The sequence below is a fragment of the Nesoenas mayeri genome (assembly GCF_963082525.1).
Source record: "Nesoenas mayeri genome assembly, chromosome: 23".
NCBI classification, from domain to species: domain Eukaryota; kingdom Metazoa; phylum Chordata; class Aves; order Columbiformes; family Columbidae; genus Nesoenas; species Nesoenas mayeri.
In genome coordinates this window covers 335,410-351,661 of record NC_137574.1, presented here as the reverse complement: position 1 = coordinate 351,661, position 16,252 = coordinate 335,410, and the positions used below count along the sequence as shown (strand labels likewise).

The window sequence follows — 16,252 nt, the reverse complement described above, 5'->3', positions numbered from 1 at the left end:
GATTTTTAACATTGTGGACTGACACAGCTCTAAAAATGGTGATTGTAACCCTGGTAAGCTTTACAAAGTCTTTAAAAAAATAAACAGTACTTCATGTGAAATTCATAAATACACTGGAGGAGAACGGAGGGATCGGATGGGGTTTGAGAAAGTGTCTCTGGGACCGTCGGGGTGCAGGAGGGATGTGGGGATGGAGGCACAAACCGGTCCAGTTAAGAAGAGCTCTGTTCCCCGGCGCCGGGACAGGGCACACCTGCGTTTCATGGTGGGGAAGTTCTGAGCTTTCATTCCCAGAGTTTTAGATCAGTGAGTGAAATGAAAGAAAGACAGAAGAACCACAAAACAACAAACAAACATGCTACATATGAGAACTCGGCCGGGCGGCCCCAGCGCAGCCCCAGGATGGGATGCTAGCGCCTTCCCCTGGATTTTTGCCTCCCTTTTGCCCTGCTCACCGCGGCTGTCCCCATCCGTCCCCACCACCATGTCCTCGCCTGGGTGCGGGGCCGGGGCAGCTCTGCCCCGTCCCATGGGGCCGGGTGGCTTGTCCTGACAGTGAGAGGTGACAGTCCCCATGCCTCACGGGACACGTGGCATCGCGATGGCAGCCAAGGCCCTTTCCTGAGCTCTGGGCTATTTCTGCTTCTCCGCACCCGGCAGCATCGAGCCTAACTCTCCATGTCCCCCCATCCCGGGCTCCAGCACCCTCGGACCACTTCTGCCCTCCCTCCCTGGCTCTGCACCTCCCTCCAGCACAAGAAACGCGGCCAGACCTGCCCATCCCAGGCTCCCCGTCCCCCTGCCAGCCCCCTGGCTACCCTGCTCTGTGCCACCACCATAGAGACCCACCCTCTGTCCCTCTGCATCCCCTCCTGCACCCTGCCTTGCCTTATTTTGGGCTGCAGCCATAAAAATAATTCCAAGCAGACCCAGTCCCTGTCCTGGCGTCCCTCCCGTCCTCTGTCCCTCTCCCCACCTCTGCCCACTCTCAGCCTGGCCCTGCACTGCACAACGTGCTTCTCCCTGCGTGAGCGGCGTCCCCAGCTGTCCCCGTGGGACGCAGGCGAGCCGGAGCGGCCGCGGGAGCCGCCGAAACCGGTCAACACAGAAAACAGGAAAAAAGAGGGAAAAACAAAACCGGAAAATGTACACATGCAAAGTAAATCAGGCAAATCCACCCTCACTGCTCTCTCATTACTCCTCAGCAAGCAACCATGGGGGGGGACACATTTAGCTGGGGCCACCCCCCAAGTGCAATCCCTGAAAGCGCACACAGAGCTCGGGGGATCCTGCCGCCGCGTAAAATAAACAGCCTCCGGTGTTCAGTGACCCCGGAGAGGTGATGGAGACCCCCCCCAAGCCATCGATGCCGGCTCCCTGTGCCCAGTGGTTTTGCTGCACAGCTCCGACCCAACAAACTCAGCTGTGTCACCTCCTCCGGTCACCGGCACAGTGGGAAGGGGAGCAGGTCCCAGACACCATACAGGGACATAATCCCGATTACAAGCATGGTGTCTCTTTAAAAAAGTATTTAAAAGCACTTTATTTTTTTTAAAAAAGGGGGAAAAAAAAAAAAAGCCATAAAAAGTGTTTGCATCGTCAATGCCCTCCCACCTTCAGCACTGCCCGTGCCCGGAGGGGCACAGAGGAGCACCCTGGGGCCGGTCCCCAGGGAGGCAGCAACATCCTCCTCATTGCCCTGCCCTGGCACAGCTGTCCCCACGTCCCCCGTCACCCGCAGCGCCGGGCCCTGCCAGGCAGCTCCGATGCTGTGGCTGCGCCAATCAGTTTCAGACCACGCCGGCACGACGCCGCGTCCTCCGGCCCGTCTGCGCTCACTGCTCTGCTCCGGACCGCGCTGGAGCACGGGGGACAGGAGGGGTTGTCCTCTGCTCTGATGGGGCCGGTTACTTCCCATCCAGCACCAGACACTGGTCTCTTTTCTCCCTACACTTCCTTTTCCCTTCTTCTTTTTTTTTTTTTTAATTATTTTTATTTATATTTTTTTTTTAAAAAAAGAAACTCTTCCTAAGTAGAAAACATCTGCGATCGCAAGTCAGTCTTTTTTGGCTATTGTTTTTCTTCCTCCTCCTCCTCTCTTCAAATGACTTCTCACAAGGCAATGGCCACGGGTGGCTTTTCTGCACGCCCCCGCCCTGCTCTCCCCTCGTGCCCCCATCCTGAGGGCCCCTAGTCCTTGACCAACTTGTACACGTGGTGCTGGGCGCCATGTTCGCTGGTAGAGACCTCGAAGACGAAGGCGATGCAGAGCAAGGTCTCCTGGGTATCCCTGTTCGTAACCACCTGCGGCAGAGCAGAGCGCGCGTTAGGAGGGGCCGTGCCCTGCGGAGACGCTATTCGAGGGGTTGCACGGGCTGAGCACAGACATTTAAACCGCAGACTTTAACTGCACCATGGAAAATGTTCTACCTGTTATTCTGGGAGGAGTGTGTGAGCACTGCGTGGGTTCAGGCCCAGCTACATTATTTGCACCATCAAAAATCTGCTACCCCATTTTTTGGAGCATTGCAGAGTCAGGCGCAGCCGCTCTGTTTGCACCGCGCAGGAGGGAGGGCAGGGGCACTGCGAGCACCCGACGCCCGCCACGCCAGCCGTGGTTTGGCGCAGCATCCAGAGGAGGGAAAGGCCAGAGTGACCGAACACCGATGGGCTGTGGGCCGGGGAGGAAAAGAAGGGGAGGTACCTGCAGGATGGTGAAATTCTCCAGGACGCTGTTCATCATGTACTTCTCTGGGAGGTGCTTGAGTTTGTGGATGAAGTTGATCATGTACTCGCACATGGGGGACCGGTGGATGCGGTAGACGAACCGGCCGTTCTCGAGCCGCGCGTACTCCGTCTGCGGGGACAGCGGAGTCAGCAGCATCCCCAGCAGCAGCGTCCGCCAACTGCGACATGGTGGAGATGTCCCCTCCGCTCCACCCACGGGACGGGCATCCACCCACGTGTCCTACACCCAACCCAGGGCTTTCTCCATCCCAGGCCCCACAGCAGGCCCAGTTCTCAGCCTTTCCAGATGAGTGGGACACAGGACTCACCTCCACCTTCTCCACGACCTGCTTCCCAAAGGAGCAGACCTTGGTGGAGACTGTGATGGTCATGTTCTCTGCACTGCTGTACTGGCTGCTGACACCATAGAAAGTTCCTGGCCCATCCTGGATCGTGCTGTTCAGATCCGCCTGGAAAGATGAGAGTGGGGAGAGGGACCGATTAGGTGCCATCACACCCACCTCCCACCTGGGACGGGCACTGGCTTATGGAGCTGCTCAGGATGCTCCCGCTCCACCGGCAGGGTGCTCAACTGCAACGAGCCCGTGGCTCAAGGACAACCCTCCCCATCCTCCTCTCAGCATCGTACCCAAAATTTGACAAGGAAGAAGGAGTTCTGGGGTCCACGCTCATAGAGCTCCTTGAGGCCACCTTTCTTCTCAGGGAACTTGTCGTAGATCTGGCGGATGTCCACGGCCTCTAGCAGCGGATCGCTGTACGAGGGGTTCGTCTGGCCGATGTGCACAAAGAGGTGTTTGCTGTACTGTAATGACCGGGGCGGGGAACTTAAAATGAGAGGTCAGACGAAAGCAAGATGCCGCCAAACACAAGGACAAGCATCGGTCCACCCGGGCAGTGGGGACATGGAGGGGCCTGTTACCGTTTCAGCGTCCCGCGGCACCTCCATGAAGGCGGAGTACTCGAGGAGCCGGAGCTTGGCGGAGGCGATGGTGCGGTCCTGCCAGACGGGCACGGCCGAGGCGGCTGGCGGGAGCGGAGCCAAGGGCTCGTAACCTGGCGGGGGGACAGCCATGAGCCGGGGGACCCCCCTGCACCACCGCAGCGCTGCTGCCCTTGCCGTGTCCCCCGCCCTCCCGTGTCTCCCAGTGCTGGTCCCACTCCTTGGTGGAAAGGGACTGGGGGGACACAGCTGGGAGCAGCGGGGTCCTGCTCACCATGGGGCTTTTGGACAGGGCCAAACGCAGGTTCTTCCCTGTGGCAGGGCTGGGGAGGGGCTGCGGGTGGGTGGCACCACGAGTGGGATGATGGCATGGGAAGGGGACAAACAGGACCCATCAGGGGCGAGGACAGCACTTACTGGCTAGTGATGGAGGCATGGGAGGCTGGATGGGGTAAGCTGGTTGTGCAAAAGGTTTAATGCTGGAAAGCAAAGAGCATCGTTAAGTTAACGAAGCCTGGGTCGCCCCAGCCCTCGCTCAGGCGGGGTCTGCCCAGCGCAGGGGAGGGGTCTCGTACTTACTCCTGAGAGGGTCCAGGCTGTCCTGGGATAGGGCCACTCCAAAACTGTGAGAACAGCACAGGGAAGAGTCAGTGGCTTCTGACACCTCCTAAATTCCCCCTCCCCACGTGCTGCAAACCAGGGGCAGTCCCCAAACCCCCCTTGCATTGCTACCAGGGCCAATGGACCGGTGAACCTCTCCCCGCTGTGCAGTTCATGGATGGGGATCCCCCGCGTCCCCTCGGTGTCCCCATACAGGGGCTGTCCTCACCCTGGGGGCAGCAGAGAAGACGGCCTGAGGAAGGGGAGGCGGGGGGCTGAGCTTGTTCTGCAGGACACTGGCCGACACGATCTGCGCGGAAGACATGGAAGCCATGCTCTGCAGAGCCTTATCCTTCGAGACCTGGTCCTGAGGGGACAGGAGGGAGATGGGGAGTTACACGGGCACACTGAGACCCCCTCTGGACTGCCTGGCAGGTTTTGCAGAGCTCGGAGCCAGTCCCGCAGCCTGGCCGGGGAGTAGGCTGTAGACGTCCCCCCTGCCAAATTCACCCATTTTAATTAATAAGATCACAAATGTCCCCTGAGCTGCCAGGTCTGGAAGGTGTCCCCCCCCGGCCAGGGACTAAAGGGTTTGTCCCCTCCACGGGAGGGGGCAAAAGGCAACAGGGAATGAAAGGCATCACAAACACAAGCTCAACTTACCAAGTTCATGGCCTGTCCGCAAAAGAAAGAAAGAAAGAAAAAATGGTTAGAGCATGGCGGAGCCTGCAGGCGCCGTGAGCCCCGAGCCCCGTCAGCTGCACCCCCGCTCATCCCTCGATTTGGGGAGCGAAGCCCTCTCCCCACCGCAGGATGCACACGCAGGTGCTGACGCTCGTGCGTTATCCTGCCGGGAACAGGACCCCAAAGCCCCACGCTGTTTTCTGGGGGTTGCTGTGGTGGGCCAGACCTGCACCTTTGTTGGCTTTTTAATATTCTTCGCAGTCTTTATTATCCTTTAAAACCTCCTCAGCAGCCCGCAAACACTCACAGCTCTGCGGTGTGACCCCGGCTCGGGGCTGCTCCCCGGCCGCGGCGCCAGGGCTGGCGGGTGCTGCTCCCCGCGCCCCCGCCGGCCTCACCCGACCCCTCCGCACGGATCCGTCGCTTCATTTCTTTTGGCAGGGCAGGGCAGCAGTACGGGCAAGCAGCCACGTGCTGGGCAACACTAACACACACATGACTGCAGCTTAGAAATACATATGTTGCTCACAGAAGGGAGTTTCCATTCAACACAACAAGTGCTGGGCTGCCTGTGCTGGGATTTGCCTTGAAACGTGGCTGGGAAAGGACGTTTTACATCCACATTTCTGCACAGCATATTGCTCAGGGGATCCGTGGTCCCTGCTGCCAGCCTTCGATGCCAGCAGCTTGGACACAGCACCCAGGACGGAGGGACAGGGGGACAGGGAGCTGGCGATGCTTTTGGGATCCTGAGGTCACGGCAAGGGGCTGAAAGGTCCCCTGGATCCTGCTCCAGGCTCTGCTCCCTGGGGTGACGGAGCAGGGACCAACCCAGGAGCACAGCCAAGCCTGGAGCCACTGTCCCCAGCGGCAGTGACACAGCGGGGACAGCTCTGTCCCCCACTCGCAGCACGTGCGTCCAGCCCGAGCAGGGCTCGTTCCTTCGGCGATGCGCCCCGTCCTGCTCCCACCCACCTCCCACCGTCCTTATCCTCCCCCCACCGCCACAAAGCTCCGTGGGAACAGTTATGGAAGGGTTAGTCGGGCTCCAGCCAGGAGGAAGGAAGGAAGGAAGGAAGGAAAAGCCAACCAGAGAAGAGAGGATGATTCAGTTTTCCTCGCTCAGCTCCTTTGGTCTCTGGAACCACGGGCTGCCCCGGCACTGCCGTGTCCCTTCCTTGGTACTGCTGTGCCCCCTCCCCAGCAGCACGGCCCCATCTGGACCTGCTGCCACCCGCATCCCCGAGGTGTCACCTGGGCCGTACTCAGAGCCTGGTGCACCACAAGCCACCAGGCTGGCACATCCCCCAGCACCCATCACGAGTGGGGCCAGGTCTGGCACATCCCCCCAGCACCCATCACGAGTGGGGCCAGGTCTGGCACATCCCCCCAGCACCCATCACGAGTGGGGCCAGGTCTGGCACATCCCCCCAGCACCCATCACGAGTGGGGCCAGGTCTGGCACATCCCCCCAGCACCCATCACGAGTGGGGCCAGGTCTCAGCTGGGGCGGGACAGGCTTGCAACCACCTGGGATTCGGTGGGGGCCCCTTTGTACCCCTTGTTGAACCTCACTTTGCCTCGCTGGCTGCTCCGGGGTGTCCTTCTCCTGGATGAACCCCTGGTGCCCCCAAAGAGGGAGCAGCCCTTGTGAGTCACTGGAGAAGGGTTCTAACCCCCATTTCCCCACAGCAGAGTCCTTGCCTGGGCAAAGGGAGAGGATTTGGCACTCAAATTCACCCTCCTGGGGGAGAGGGAAGGCTTTGCCACCCCCTTGCATTTGCCTCTGGGCATCCGGCAATGATGCCTCTAAAAACCATTTAGTCCCAGGAGCTGAGGGAGGGGGAAGAAAAAAACCACCAAAACAGAGAGGTAATAAAGGAAAGCAAGCGGCACACCACAGAGCCGAGTGTGTTAGCTGTCAGCAGGCGGGGCCAGGCAGGGCCGGGGGCGCGTACCTTCAGCTTGGACTGAATCTCACGAGATTTCCGCCGGGCAAGAACCTGCAAGTGGCTAGAGACCTGCAGAGAGAGAGCAGGAGAGGGGGAACAGCAGAGCCGTCAACCAGAGGAGAGCAGGAGGAAGGAGAGGGCTGCCCATGCTCACAGACACCACCGCAGACGCTGGGCACGGGCGGCGACCTACCTTGATGCCAACCTGGTACTCCCGCACCTTCTTCCGAGCTAGAACCTGTATGTGGCTGGACACCTAGCGCCCGCCACGCCGTTCGGAAAGGAAAACACAAAGTGTGAAGATATGCTCCCCCCACGAGGGGGGACGTTGTTCCCCGGGAAGGGAACATGGAGAGAGGCGGTAGCGTGCGGGGCTGCCAGGGTGACGCTTCTGGAGGTGCTGAGGGTTCTGTGCTTGTTGTGAGCTGGAGGGAGGAAAACTGGGGGGGGCCCTGGTGCTGCACTGATTGATGCTGGTCTGTGTCCCCCCTGGCTGGGGTGAAGCTCCTGAGGGTGAAGCTGCTGCAGCTGGAGGGTCGGTGTTCACCATCACCCGGGGCTCCCCAGACAGCGCCTCCCGGCCCCTGCGAGCGCCATGAGCTGCTGCTCGCGCACAGCACCGGGGACACAGCCCGTCTGGTTTGGGGTGCCCCTGCGTTACCCCAGCTGGGGCTGCCATGGGGCCACCTGTCCCAAGGGAGATCCAGGACGGTCCTGTTCGTTCCCCCAGGGCTGCTGCTGATTTTGCAGGTGGGAAAGGTGAGAAGAGAGATTTTTTGTGTGTCCAGACCCCTATAAGAGCAGGATCCAAAGAAGAGGGGCTGTACAGGCAGGAAAGGCGCAGCGCAGATCAGTGTCCCTGCACCTAACAGGCACCGGGGCTGATTTTGGCAAGGTCTTTCTCCCACCAGCGCCAGGCCATCCGAGAAGGGACACCAGGCTGTCCAGAACACAACAGCGCAGAGGGGTCAGTGCCACATCTACGCTCCCCGGTGCCTTTCCCGAGGCCCCCGGGCACGGCTCTCCCCCAGCGCCGCGAACTTCCGCCCACGGAGGGGGCGCTCAGGGGGCCCAGCTGGGGCTTTAAGCCAGAAATAAAGCACTGCTCAGCTGGTCTGAACACAAGGATGGTGGCACCGGTCCTGGAGGGATGTCCCCCCAGCGTGTGGGGAGCAGCGTCCCGCCCTCACCGCGGTGTCTGGCACAAGCAGCTTAGAGCCCAGCAAGGGGCAGCGGTAGGAACGGTCTCTGGATGCAGCGGAGCAGCCAGGAGGAACGGCACAGACACACAGGCTGCTTGGACGAGGATTTCAGGGGCTCCTGCCACCGGCGGGGCGACCCCAGCTGGGTGCTGCCTGCCCCCACACCCCAAATTTCAAGGCATCCTCGGGTCAGGTTGGGACAGACCAGCCTGAGGGTGTTTGCAATCGTGGACAAAGCTCCTCGGAGGGGACAAGGGTCCCCACTGGTGACGGTGGCTCCAGCAGGGGATGCGGAGGACGTGTGACACAGCCAGACCCCCGCTCCCCCCAGCCGGCCTGACGCTGCCCCCGAGCCCTCCCACCAGACAAAGCAGAACAACGGCCTCACCTGCTTCCTCGTCCGTGTCTTCCCCGTACGCAGCTTGATGTACCGGGCTATCAGTTCGTTACGACCTGTTGGCAGAGCCAAGGGGTCAGTGCTTGGGAAACGGGGGGGCCAGGGGCATGAGCCCCAAAAGGAGCTTTCAGCCCCCACCCCGTCCCACCCAGCCCGGCTTGATGATGTTGTTCCTTAACAACACTGGTCCTTAGCGAGGCTGGTCCTTAATAAAGGAGGCACTGCCAGGAGATGGCGCTGCCACGACAGCTGTCTGCCCCGAGGGGACGCGGGGTGGCCTGAGGGAACACGGAGGTGGCCAGCCCCCTCTAGGCCAGTGGGACCCGCCTTGTGTCCCCCACCCCACCGGATTCGGCAGCCTCAAGACACAGGGGGCTCGGAGAGGGGCGACAACCACCAGGGACCCTGCCACAGCGGTGCCCCCGAACACAGGCAGCCGCAGACCCCTCCAAAAGCCACCCCAGCTGGAGCACCCCGGGGGAGCCCATCAACCCGCTCCCCGCCGCCTTCCCACAGGGGACCTGGGGCGCCCCCCTGCACCCTGCTTCCCGTCCGCAAGCTGCGCCGGCCTTTTCACCAGTATTTCCTAACGTCCTGGGTCTAATTCAAAGCAGAAGTTGCTTTTGCACCACATTTTAGGGGCCAGCTGTGGCCAATCTACGTTCAAACGTCAGAGCAGCTGGGAGCTTTCTTCCCCCAGCTCTGGTCCCAGCCCCCCCGCCGCCGCGCCCCCCACACACGGGGGCGGCCAGGCACGCCAGATTTATTTTAATGGACCAGATGGTCGCGGTTGGAACTTGTTGAAATGCCCTTGGAGCGGGTTTCGGCTTTAAAAAAAAACCTCCCCTTAAAAAAAAATTCCCCCTCGCTGTTCCACCCGAGCGGCCCCTCCCAGCCCCGGCAACCGGGCACTGCGGGGGACACCAGCGACGGACAGGGCCAGGTGCCGCGGGGCGGCTGTGCCGTGGGCGGGTGGGTGGTTGGGGCCACTGCGGTCTGGGCAGCAGGACACCCCTTGCTCGGCCAGTATGGCGCGCGGTGCCCCCGGAGCACCGTCCGTCCTGCGCGCCCCGCGCAGCTCCCGGCCTCGCTGGCGCCCAACGAGGGCCAGGTTCCTTGGGCTGGCCGGCAGGCCCGGGTGCGGGGACACCCGCGGCACGGCGCTGCCAAGGGGCGTGGGCAGAGGGGAGCAGCGCCGAGCCCTGGCTGCCCCGAGCGCCGCAGCGTCCCCCCGCGCGCAGCCCGCGCCCGAGTCCTGTCCTGTGCCTCCCCGTCCCCGGGCCATGGGAAAGAAACACGGGAAAAAAAACACGGGAAACAAACGTGGGAGTCTTCACACATTGCGGCGGGGCAGCGCCAGCCCAGCGCCCGGTGCCCAGCACCTCCTGTACCTGCTGTGCCCCACACCACGTCCCGGCCATCGCCCTGGGCTGCACCCTGGCAGCGTCCCCGCCGCCGTCCCTGTGCCCGCGCACCCCGTCCCTGTCCCCGTGATTCACCCCAGACCGTGCCATTCCCTCCGAGAGGGCACGTCCTCCTCCAAATTACCACATTCCCCAAATTCCTCTCCCCTGACACAACCACGTGAACCAGTTGGACAGGCTGGGTTAAAAATAACCCGGCGGGCAGTGAGGGAGCGCGGGGGCCGGCGTGCCCGTCCCTGCCCCCAGCTCCCACCTGCTCCGCCGCCCCCACGGCGCTGGCACAGCCGATGGGCCGGCGAGGCCACGGGCATCCCGTGGGACCCCCACAAAGGGAGGGTGGTGGAAGGCAGCGGCACCAGCACACCTTTATGTCGGATGCCGGCATTGCCTGTGCCACCAGCGGCCCTGGGCTCCTGGTAAACTCAGCACCGCCGGCCAGGGGTCCTGGGGGGTCCCAGAGGGGAGGTGCTGGGGAGGGTGGGGGAGATGAAAGTCAGCCGGCACAGGCTGCTGCCTCTTTAAGCAGCTGCCAGATGTCTCCAAAAGGCTGGAAAAACCGGTCGGGGCTCGGCGTGCAGCGCAGGGCCCGGCTCCCGGCGGCACTTCAGATATCCCGAGAGAAATCCAAAAAATGCACCCGCCTGGGAAGCTCCCCCCTGGCCAGCACCCCCAGCAGCCCAGGCGGGGGGCTCTGGCAAACAGGGTGGCGCAGGGAGCTGGCACGGGGGCAGCAGCACAGTGCTTGCTGCAAAGCCAGGTCCCGTTTGCCCCTCTGTCAGCAGCAGGTGAGCTGCACCCGTACCAGCCCCTGCCGGCATCACTCACCCTCAGCCTCCTCCTCCCCACTGCAGAGAGCCACCCAGACAGAGGGGTTACGGGAGACACCAAAAACCAGGCTGAGACACCCCCCAAAACTCACTGCACCAGTGGGACCGACCAGCCCCACCGCTGCCAACAAAGTCACGGAAAGCTGGGCCAGGTGCTGGTGACTCGGGCTGGGCGGGTGGCCCTTGTCACCAGCTGCTCCCTGTCACCAGGTCCGGCTGGGGAAGGTCTGGAGAGCGGGGGGGCCGGTGCTGGCCCCGCACTCGCTCCCCGCCCACACCCACTCCCTGCCTGATGGCTTCACCAAACCAGTCGGTCCGGCATGGCCAAGAGCGGGAGGGAGGGGAGGGACAGCCGGCACAGAGGGACGGGACGCGGGTCGCTGCTACCTCCCCAGCCGGGCCCTGCGAAGCTGCTTTCAAGGTTGGGGCGCCCAAGGGCAATTCCCCAGTGTGGGACTGGGGCAGGAGGTTTTGTTTCAGCCCCAGCCGCCCCATCCTGGCCGGCAGCACGGTGCCGCCTCCATCACTCACCGTACATCTTGCCCTCATCCGAGAGGATGATTTTCCGCCGGCCGCAGGGCGGGTAGATCGCCAGCGCCTCCTGGAAGCTCTGCTCGATATCCGGACTCCACACACCCTCGGCATCATTGTCCAGACTCTTGTCCATGCCGTCCTGGCCATCTTCCCGCCCCTCCCCGGGGCTGCCACTGGCATTCCAGCTGTTGGACGCTATGGTGCTGGCTGCTCTGGGCTCCGACCCCGAGCCCCCACGGACACGTGACAACCTGCCGGGACACAGGGGACACCTGTTAGACCTGGAGACCCTTGGCCCCATGGAGGAGCTGGGGTTGCAGCCGTCCCCAGCTGTGCTGGGAGTATGGGGCTGCAGTGACAGTGTGGTCCCAGCGTGCTGGCCCTGTCCCCGCTCGCACCCAGGGCTGGGAGCAACATCCCGATGTGGGGCAGAGACAGAAAAAGGCTTTCCCTGGGAGCAGAGACAGGATTTCAGTTAGTATCCCCAAATCAAAACACGAGCAGCCGTGTGGAGTCCACCCAAATAAAGCCTGGGAAGAAAAGAGCCTGGACGCTGCACCGTCCACACGAGGAGCTCGGGCACACGGCGCCCATGGGCGACACCGTGAGACACAGCAGCAGCCGCCCCGCAGCCCGCGAGCGCCGCCACCACGCCAGCACCCCTGCCACCCCGCCGCCTGCTCAGGGAGGCTGGCCTCACACCCCCGGCCCCAAAAACCCTCGCTCCACCGTGCCTGCCAAAGGCCGAGCCGGGATGTGAAGGGAGATGCTGGGCAGCTGCAGTCAGAGCCGCTAATGGGAACCAGGTGGCCGGGGCCCGGGGCAGCGCTGCCCTGGCACGGGGAGAGCCCCTCACCCTGAGGAGGCGCAGCCTGGGCACTGCCCGGCTGGTGGGGGATGCCGGGGAGCCTCCCACCCTCCTCCTCCTCCCTTTGCCCGGCTCTCGGCACAGGGTTTTGCAATAACATATTTGGCGGCAGCTGCCAGCGATGGGAGCGGAGAGGTGTCTCCTGCGCCGCAGCGCTTCCCGGCCGGGCTGGGAGTGTACAAAGGTCTCCGGCGCAGACATCTCCTTTTAAAGGAACTGCAGCAGCCTGCTGGCTCGAGCGCGCTGCGAGGCCTGGCTTTGGGTTTGTTGGTTTTTTTTTCCTTTTATAAAAAAAGAAACTTTCCCCCTCCTCTCCCCATCTCGCTCCCTCTCGCCGCGATGTGATGTCAGCCCCTCTGGTCCCCGCGTCCGCCCCTGCCCGCCGCCCCCCTCTTGCCGAGCGCTGTGGCCAAATAAGGAGAACTGGATTGTAGGATCGAGCCAGCCAGGCAAGGCAGGGATGGCGGCGGCGGTGCCGGACGGGCCCGCCGCTCCCCGAGCCCCGTGGCACCCGCAGAGCAGCCCTAAGGGATGCACTGGCCAAACTGAGCAGGGTGAGGGGATGGGAGTGCGAGGGGACAATGGGACAAGGCACCAGGCACGGACAGCAAGAGTGGCATCTGGGGACGGCCTCGGCAGGATCCCGCGCTCCCCAGCGAGCGCAGCACGGCTCCGACAACAGGGTGCGCGGTGCCTCGGCTGGGGGAGCCAGGAGAGGAGGGAGGGCGACGCCGGCGACCTGGCCAAGGTGCAGGGAAGCAGCTCCTCCTCCTCCACCAAACCTGCTTTTGGCCAGGCCGAGACACTGGATTTCCTGGAGGGAGGGGGCAAGGCACCGCGCTGACGCAAGGCACGCCGAGCGCCGCGCTCCACCCAGCCCTTACAAAACACCAACAACAGGAGTAATTAGGAAACCAGCACGGCTGGACGGCCTGCGGAAGGACCACCGGCCAGACCTGCTCTGGGCAGGGAGGGGACTGGACCTACCAGAAAACATGTCACCGGCTCCTGCCTCCCAGCTGCTCCCCGGGGACCAGGGGCAGAAGTCGCTCCCCCACAGCACAGGCATCTCTGCAGGGCTTGGGGGCTCCAGGGCCCCCAATCCATGGCAGGGACACTCGCCCCTGTGAGCAGGGCTGCCTGCCGGCACCCACGCCAGGATGGAGCCTCCGCACCCAGCTCGTTTGGCCCTCCTCCCCCTGCCATTTTGGGGTGCCATGCTCCAGCCCAAGGCTTTAGAGGGTGCTGCACCCTTGCAAGTTCCACCGCGGCTGCTGGACGGTGGGAGGACGCTGCCGGGGCCACCCTTATCTCCCCTCAGGGCCAGGGCTGCGCCAGGGCATGGGGACCTTGTTTCCAGGGGCTCGCAGAGCCTGGCCCAGGCACCACGTGCGGGGCTGCGAGGGAGACCCAGGGCTGGTGCGGGCAGCTGCCGGGTGGCGAGAGCTACCTGGGGCTGCAGAGCCTCGAAAAGCGATGAGAAGCCTCTTTAAAACCTACAAAAGCAAAGAGGAGGTGGCAAAGAGGGAGGGGTGCTCAGGAGATGGGTGTTTTCTGGTGGGTGAGGGGGACCGGGGCACAGGCACGTGACGGGGAGCACTCGGGGCTGCTGCTGCCGCATGCCCCCAAACTGCCAGGGGCGCAGAGCACAGCCACCGGCACCCGCGGCACAGGGCGCGTGGAGCAGAGCGCAGCTCCAGCTGACAGCACCTGGGGGACAAGGTGTGAGGCAGAGCATCCCCAAGGTCCACTCCTTACCTGGGGCTCCCTCAACCACAGCACCAGGACCCCACAGGACAAGCCCCCATGGTGCTGGGGACACCGGGAGCCCAGCAGACCCTGCAACGTGGGGGGAGGTCTGGCTGCATCCCAGCTCCATCCCGCCTTCCCACGCGAGGGGCCCAGGCGACGCAGCCCGGGCGACGCAGCCTCCTCCGTCTCCCCTGCACCCAGACCCCCGGGCGAAAGGATAAAAGTTCACCGACAGGCCCGGACAGGCCGAGCGCTCGGCCGCGCAGCGCCGCTGCACAGCCCTTCGCAGCAAACCCAAACCCTTTGGGGGTCCCGGGGGACCCCAGCAAGGCCATGACGTGCCAGGGAAGATGCTGCCCCGTCTGCAGATGAGCCCAGCGCTGCGCGCGGGGCCTGACGCCCTCAGCTCAGCTGCGCACAACCCCACACCTCTCTCCTCGCAATAGCCAAGCACTTTTTGCAGTAGCCCTGTATCCCCATCAGCTCACCCGAGGACCCTTCAGGAGCACCCTGCCCCAGGTCCTGCCCCAAGCTCTGCCCCATGCCACAAGGGACGCCGTCCAGGGTGGCATGTGGCTGTCGCGGGGCCGGCCAGCACCCGCTGGGCAGCAGCAGCAGCCAAGCAAGGCAGCGCTGGGCGGGCAGGACGGTTGAAGGAGGTTTGTTTACATCGCGCTCCTCTTCCCAGCAGTTGTGGGGCTGTGGGGAGGGATTCCCTGGCTCGGGAAGGGAACGGAAGGGAAGGGCGGCCGCCCTGCTACCTCCCACCCAGGTCTGCACCTCCCTTCCAGGGACCACCGGCCACCCAGCCCATGCAGGAGCCCTTGGCACGGGCTGGGGACCCAGGTGGTGGCAGAGCCCCCCATGCGCCTGGCGGGCTCCCTGTGAGACAGCCCGACTAATTTCCTCTCTTCTATCGCTTCCTGTCCCTTCCGGCTTGGCGGGCAGCTCAGGAAGCAATCGGAGCAGGGAAACCGCAGGAGGCCACGTGGCAGCGTCCCACTGGGGTCCGCAGCACTGCCACGGCCACCTCGGGCACGCGGCCCCTGCTCCGGCCAGACCCCCGCAGCCAAGGGTCCCCCCACCTCCCAGCAGAGCCCGGAGCCCGCTGCCCAGCAGGGATGTGCCTGATCCTCACCCGGCAGCATCAGGGATGCTCAGCGCCCCCATCCCAAAGGGCCATGAGAGAACAAGACGGGAACTTGAGTGATTTGCCCAGAGAAAATTTGGGCAGGGAGTAGGAAGGGGATTGAGCAAACCCTTTTTAGTCCTACCGACGGCCCCGTTCACCAAGATGCTCCCTGCTAGTGGCAGAACCACAGGTGTGCAAACCAAGCCCTCCGTCTCCTCCGGCCCCAGCAGAGTGGCAGAACTGGGTTTCGGCTGCTGAAGAACCTGAGCCAGTTTTGCTCAAGCCTCCAGGTCCAAGACCCGAGGGCAGGGGACATACGGACACCGTAACCTGGCTTCCCTCCCTGGCCCAATTACGGCCGCCCTGCCCAGGCAGGACGGGGCGTTTCACCCAGCAGCGCATAAATAGAAAGCTTTTGCAGCATTAATTGCTTTCTGCGTTGTGAAACGAGCTGGATGGAAACAACAGGGTTGGAGTTGCCTGCCGGGGACGGGCCACTGCCACAGCTGTCCCGTGACAGCCCCAGCACTGGTGGCCCATGTCACAGCCAGTGCCAGGGCACGGCACCCACTGGGGACTGCTGAGTTGGCTTTGCTCCTGCATCAAAATATGCGCATCCCAGGGTGTCTCCCACTCACCGTCCCCTACAGATGAATTCAGGGTGGCCACTGTGTCTCGAGTCCCCAGAGACCAGCATTGCTTGTCCCAAGGGGAAGCTAAGGGTCTCTGGGGTCAGGGAAGCCCCGAGGGATGGGGTCCCACTGGGCCAGGTGTCCCAGGTTCCTGGTCTCCCCCCGTTCCTGGGGGGAGAAACACCTCCACTGAGGAGTTTCGGCTGCTGCTCGCCCAATTTTATGCCATTGCAGCAGGACCAGGGAGAATGTCTCCCAGGGGACGCTGGCTGCCGGGCGAGGAGGAGGAGGAGGAAGGCTGCAATGCATTTCACACCCACCCCCAGCCACCTCCACCCCCACGAAACTCAACCCTGCCAAGGGAGCAGCTGCACCTGCCGCCTGTGCCGCGGCACCCGCCGCCACCCAGCGGGACCAGCGGGACCCGGGGCTGGCGCCACCGCGCTCCGGTCGAGCAACCGGGAGGAGGCGCCCGGCGGAGTTGGGGGTGCAAGAGCTGATCCCCCCAGGCACCCGAGAGACAAGGCGGTGGGGGGCCGCCGGGTGTTACCATCCCAGGT

The 16,252-nt window shown here is 63.4% G+C and overlaps 1 protein-coding gene across 2 annotated transcripts; it reads right to left on the bottom strand.

Annotated features, from left to right (window-relative positions):
* Positions 1-1,392: 1,392 nt before the first annotated feature.
* Positions 1,393-11,456, bottom strand: TEAD3 (TEA domain transcription factor 3). 2 transcript variants are annotated; one of them, XM_080358166.1, is made up of 12 exons: positions 11,306-11,456; positions 8,515-8,579; positions 7,118-7,180; positions 4,952-4,963; positions 4,518-4,655; positions 4,268-4,311; positions 4,106-4,167; positions 3,668-3,801; positions 3,377-3,550; positions 3,057-3,197; positions 2,705-2,857; positions 1,393-2,304 (listed from the first exon to the last, which is right to left on the bottom strand). In XM_080358166.1, exons 1-12 carry the CDS (start codon positions 11,439-11,441, stop codon positions 2,191-2,193), a joined length of 1,236 nt encoding a protein of 411 aa, XP_080214292.1. In that variant the 5' UTR covers positions 11,442-11,456; the 3' UTR covers positions 1,393-2,190. The 2 variants fall into 2 exon arrangements, with proteins under 2 accessions (XP_080214292.1, XP_080214291.1); XM_080358165.1 differs by lacking the exon at positions 7,118-7,180 and adding an exon at positions 6,931-6,993.
* Positions 11,457-16,252: the final 4,796 nt, after the last annotated feature.

What these genes read in the sequence shown, in the direction of transcription:
- TEAD3 (XM_080358166.1), bottom strand. Translation starts at nt 11,441, where the DNA reads ATGGACAAGAGTCTGGACAATGATGCCGAGGGTGTGTGGAGTCCGGAT. An exon ending in TCTTCTCTGCTGCCCCCAGG is followed by an intron (nt 4,312 to 4,517) that starts GTGAGGACAGCC and finishes CTGTTCTCACAG; the next exon opens with TTTTGGAGTGGCCCTATCCC. An exon ending in TCTTCCTTGTCAAATTTTGG is followed by an intron (nt 3,198 to 3,376) that starts GTACGATGCTGA and finishes TCATCTTTCCAG; the next exon opens with GCGGATCTGAACAGCACGAT.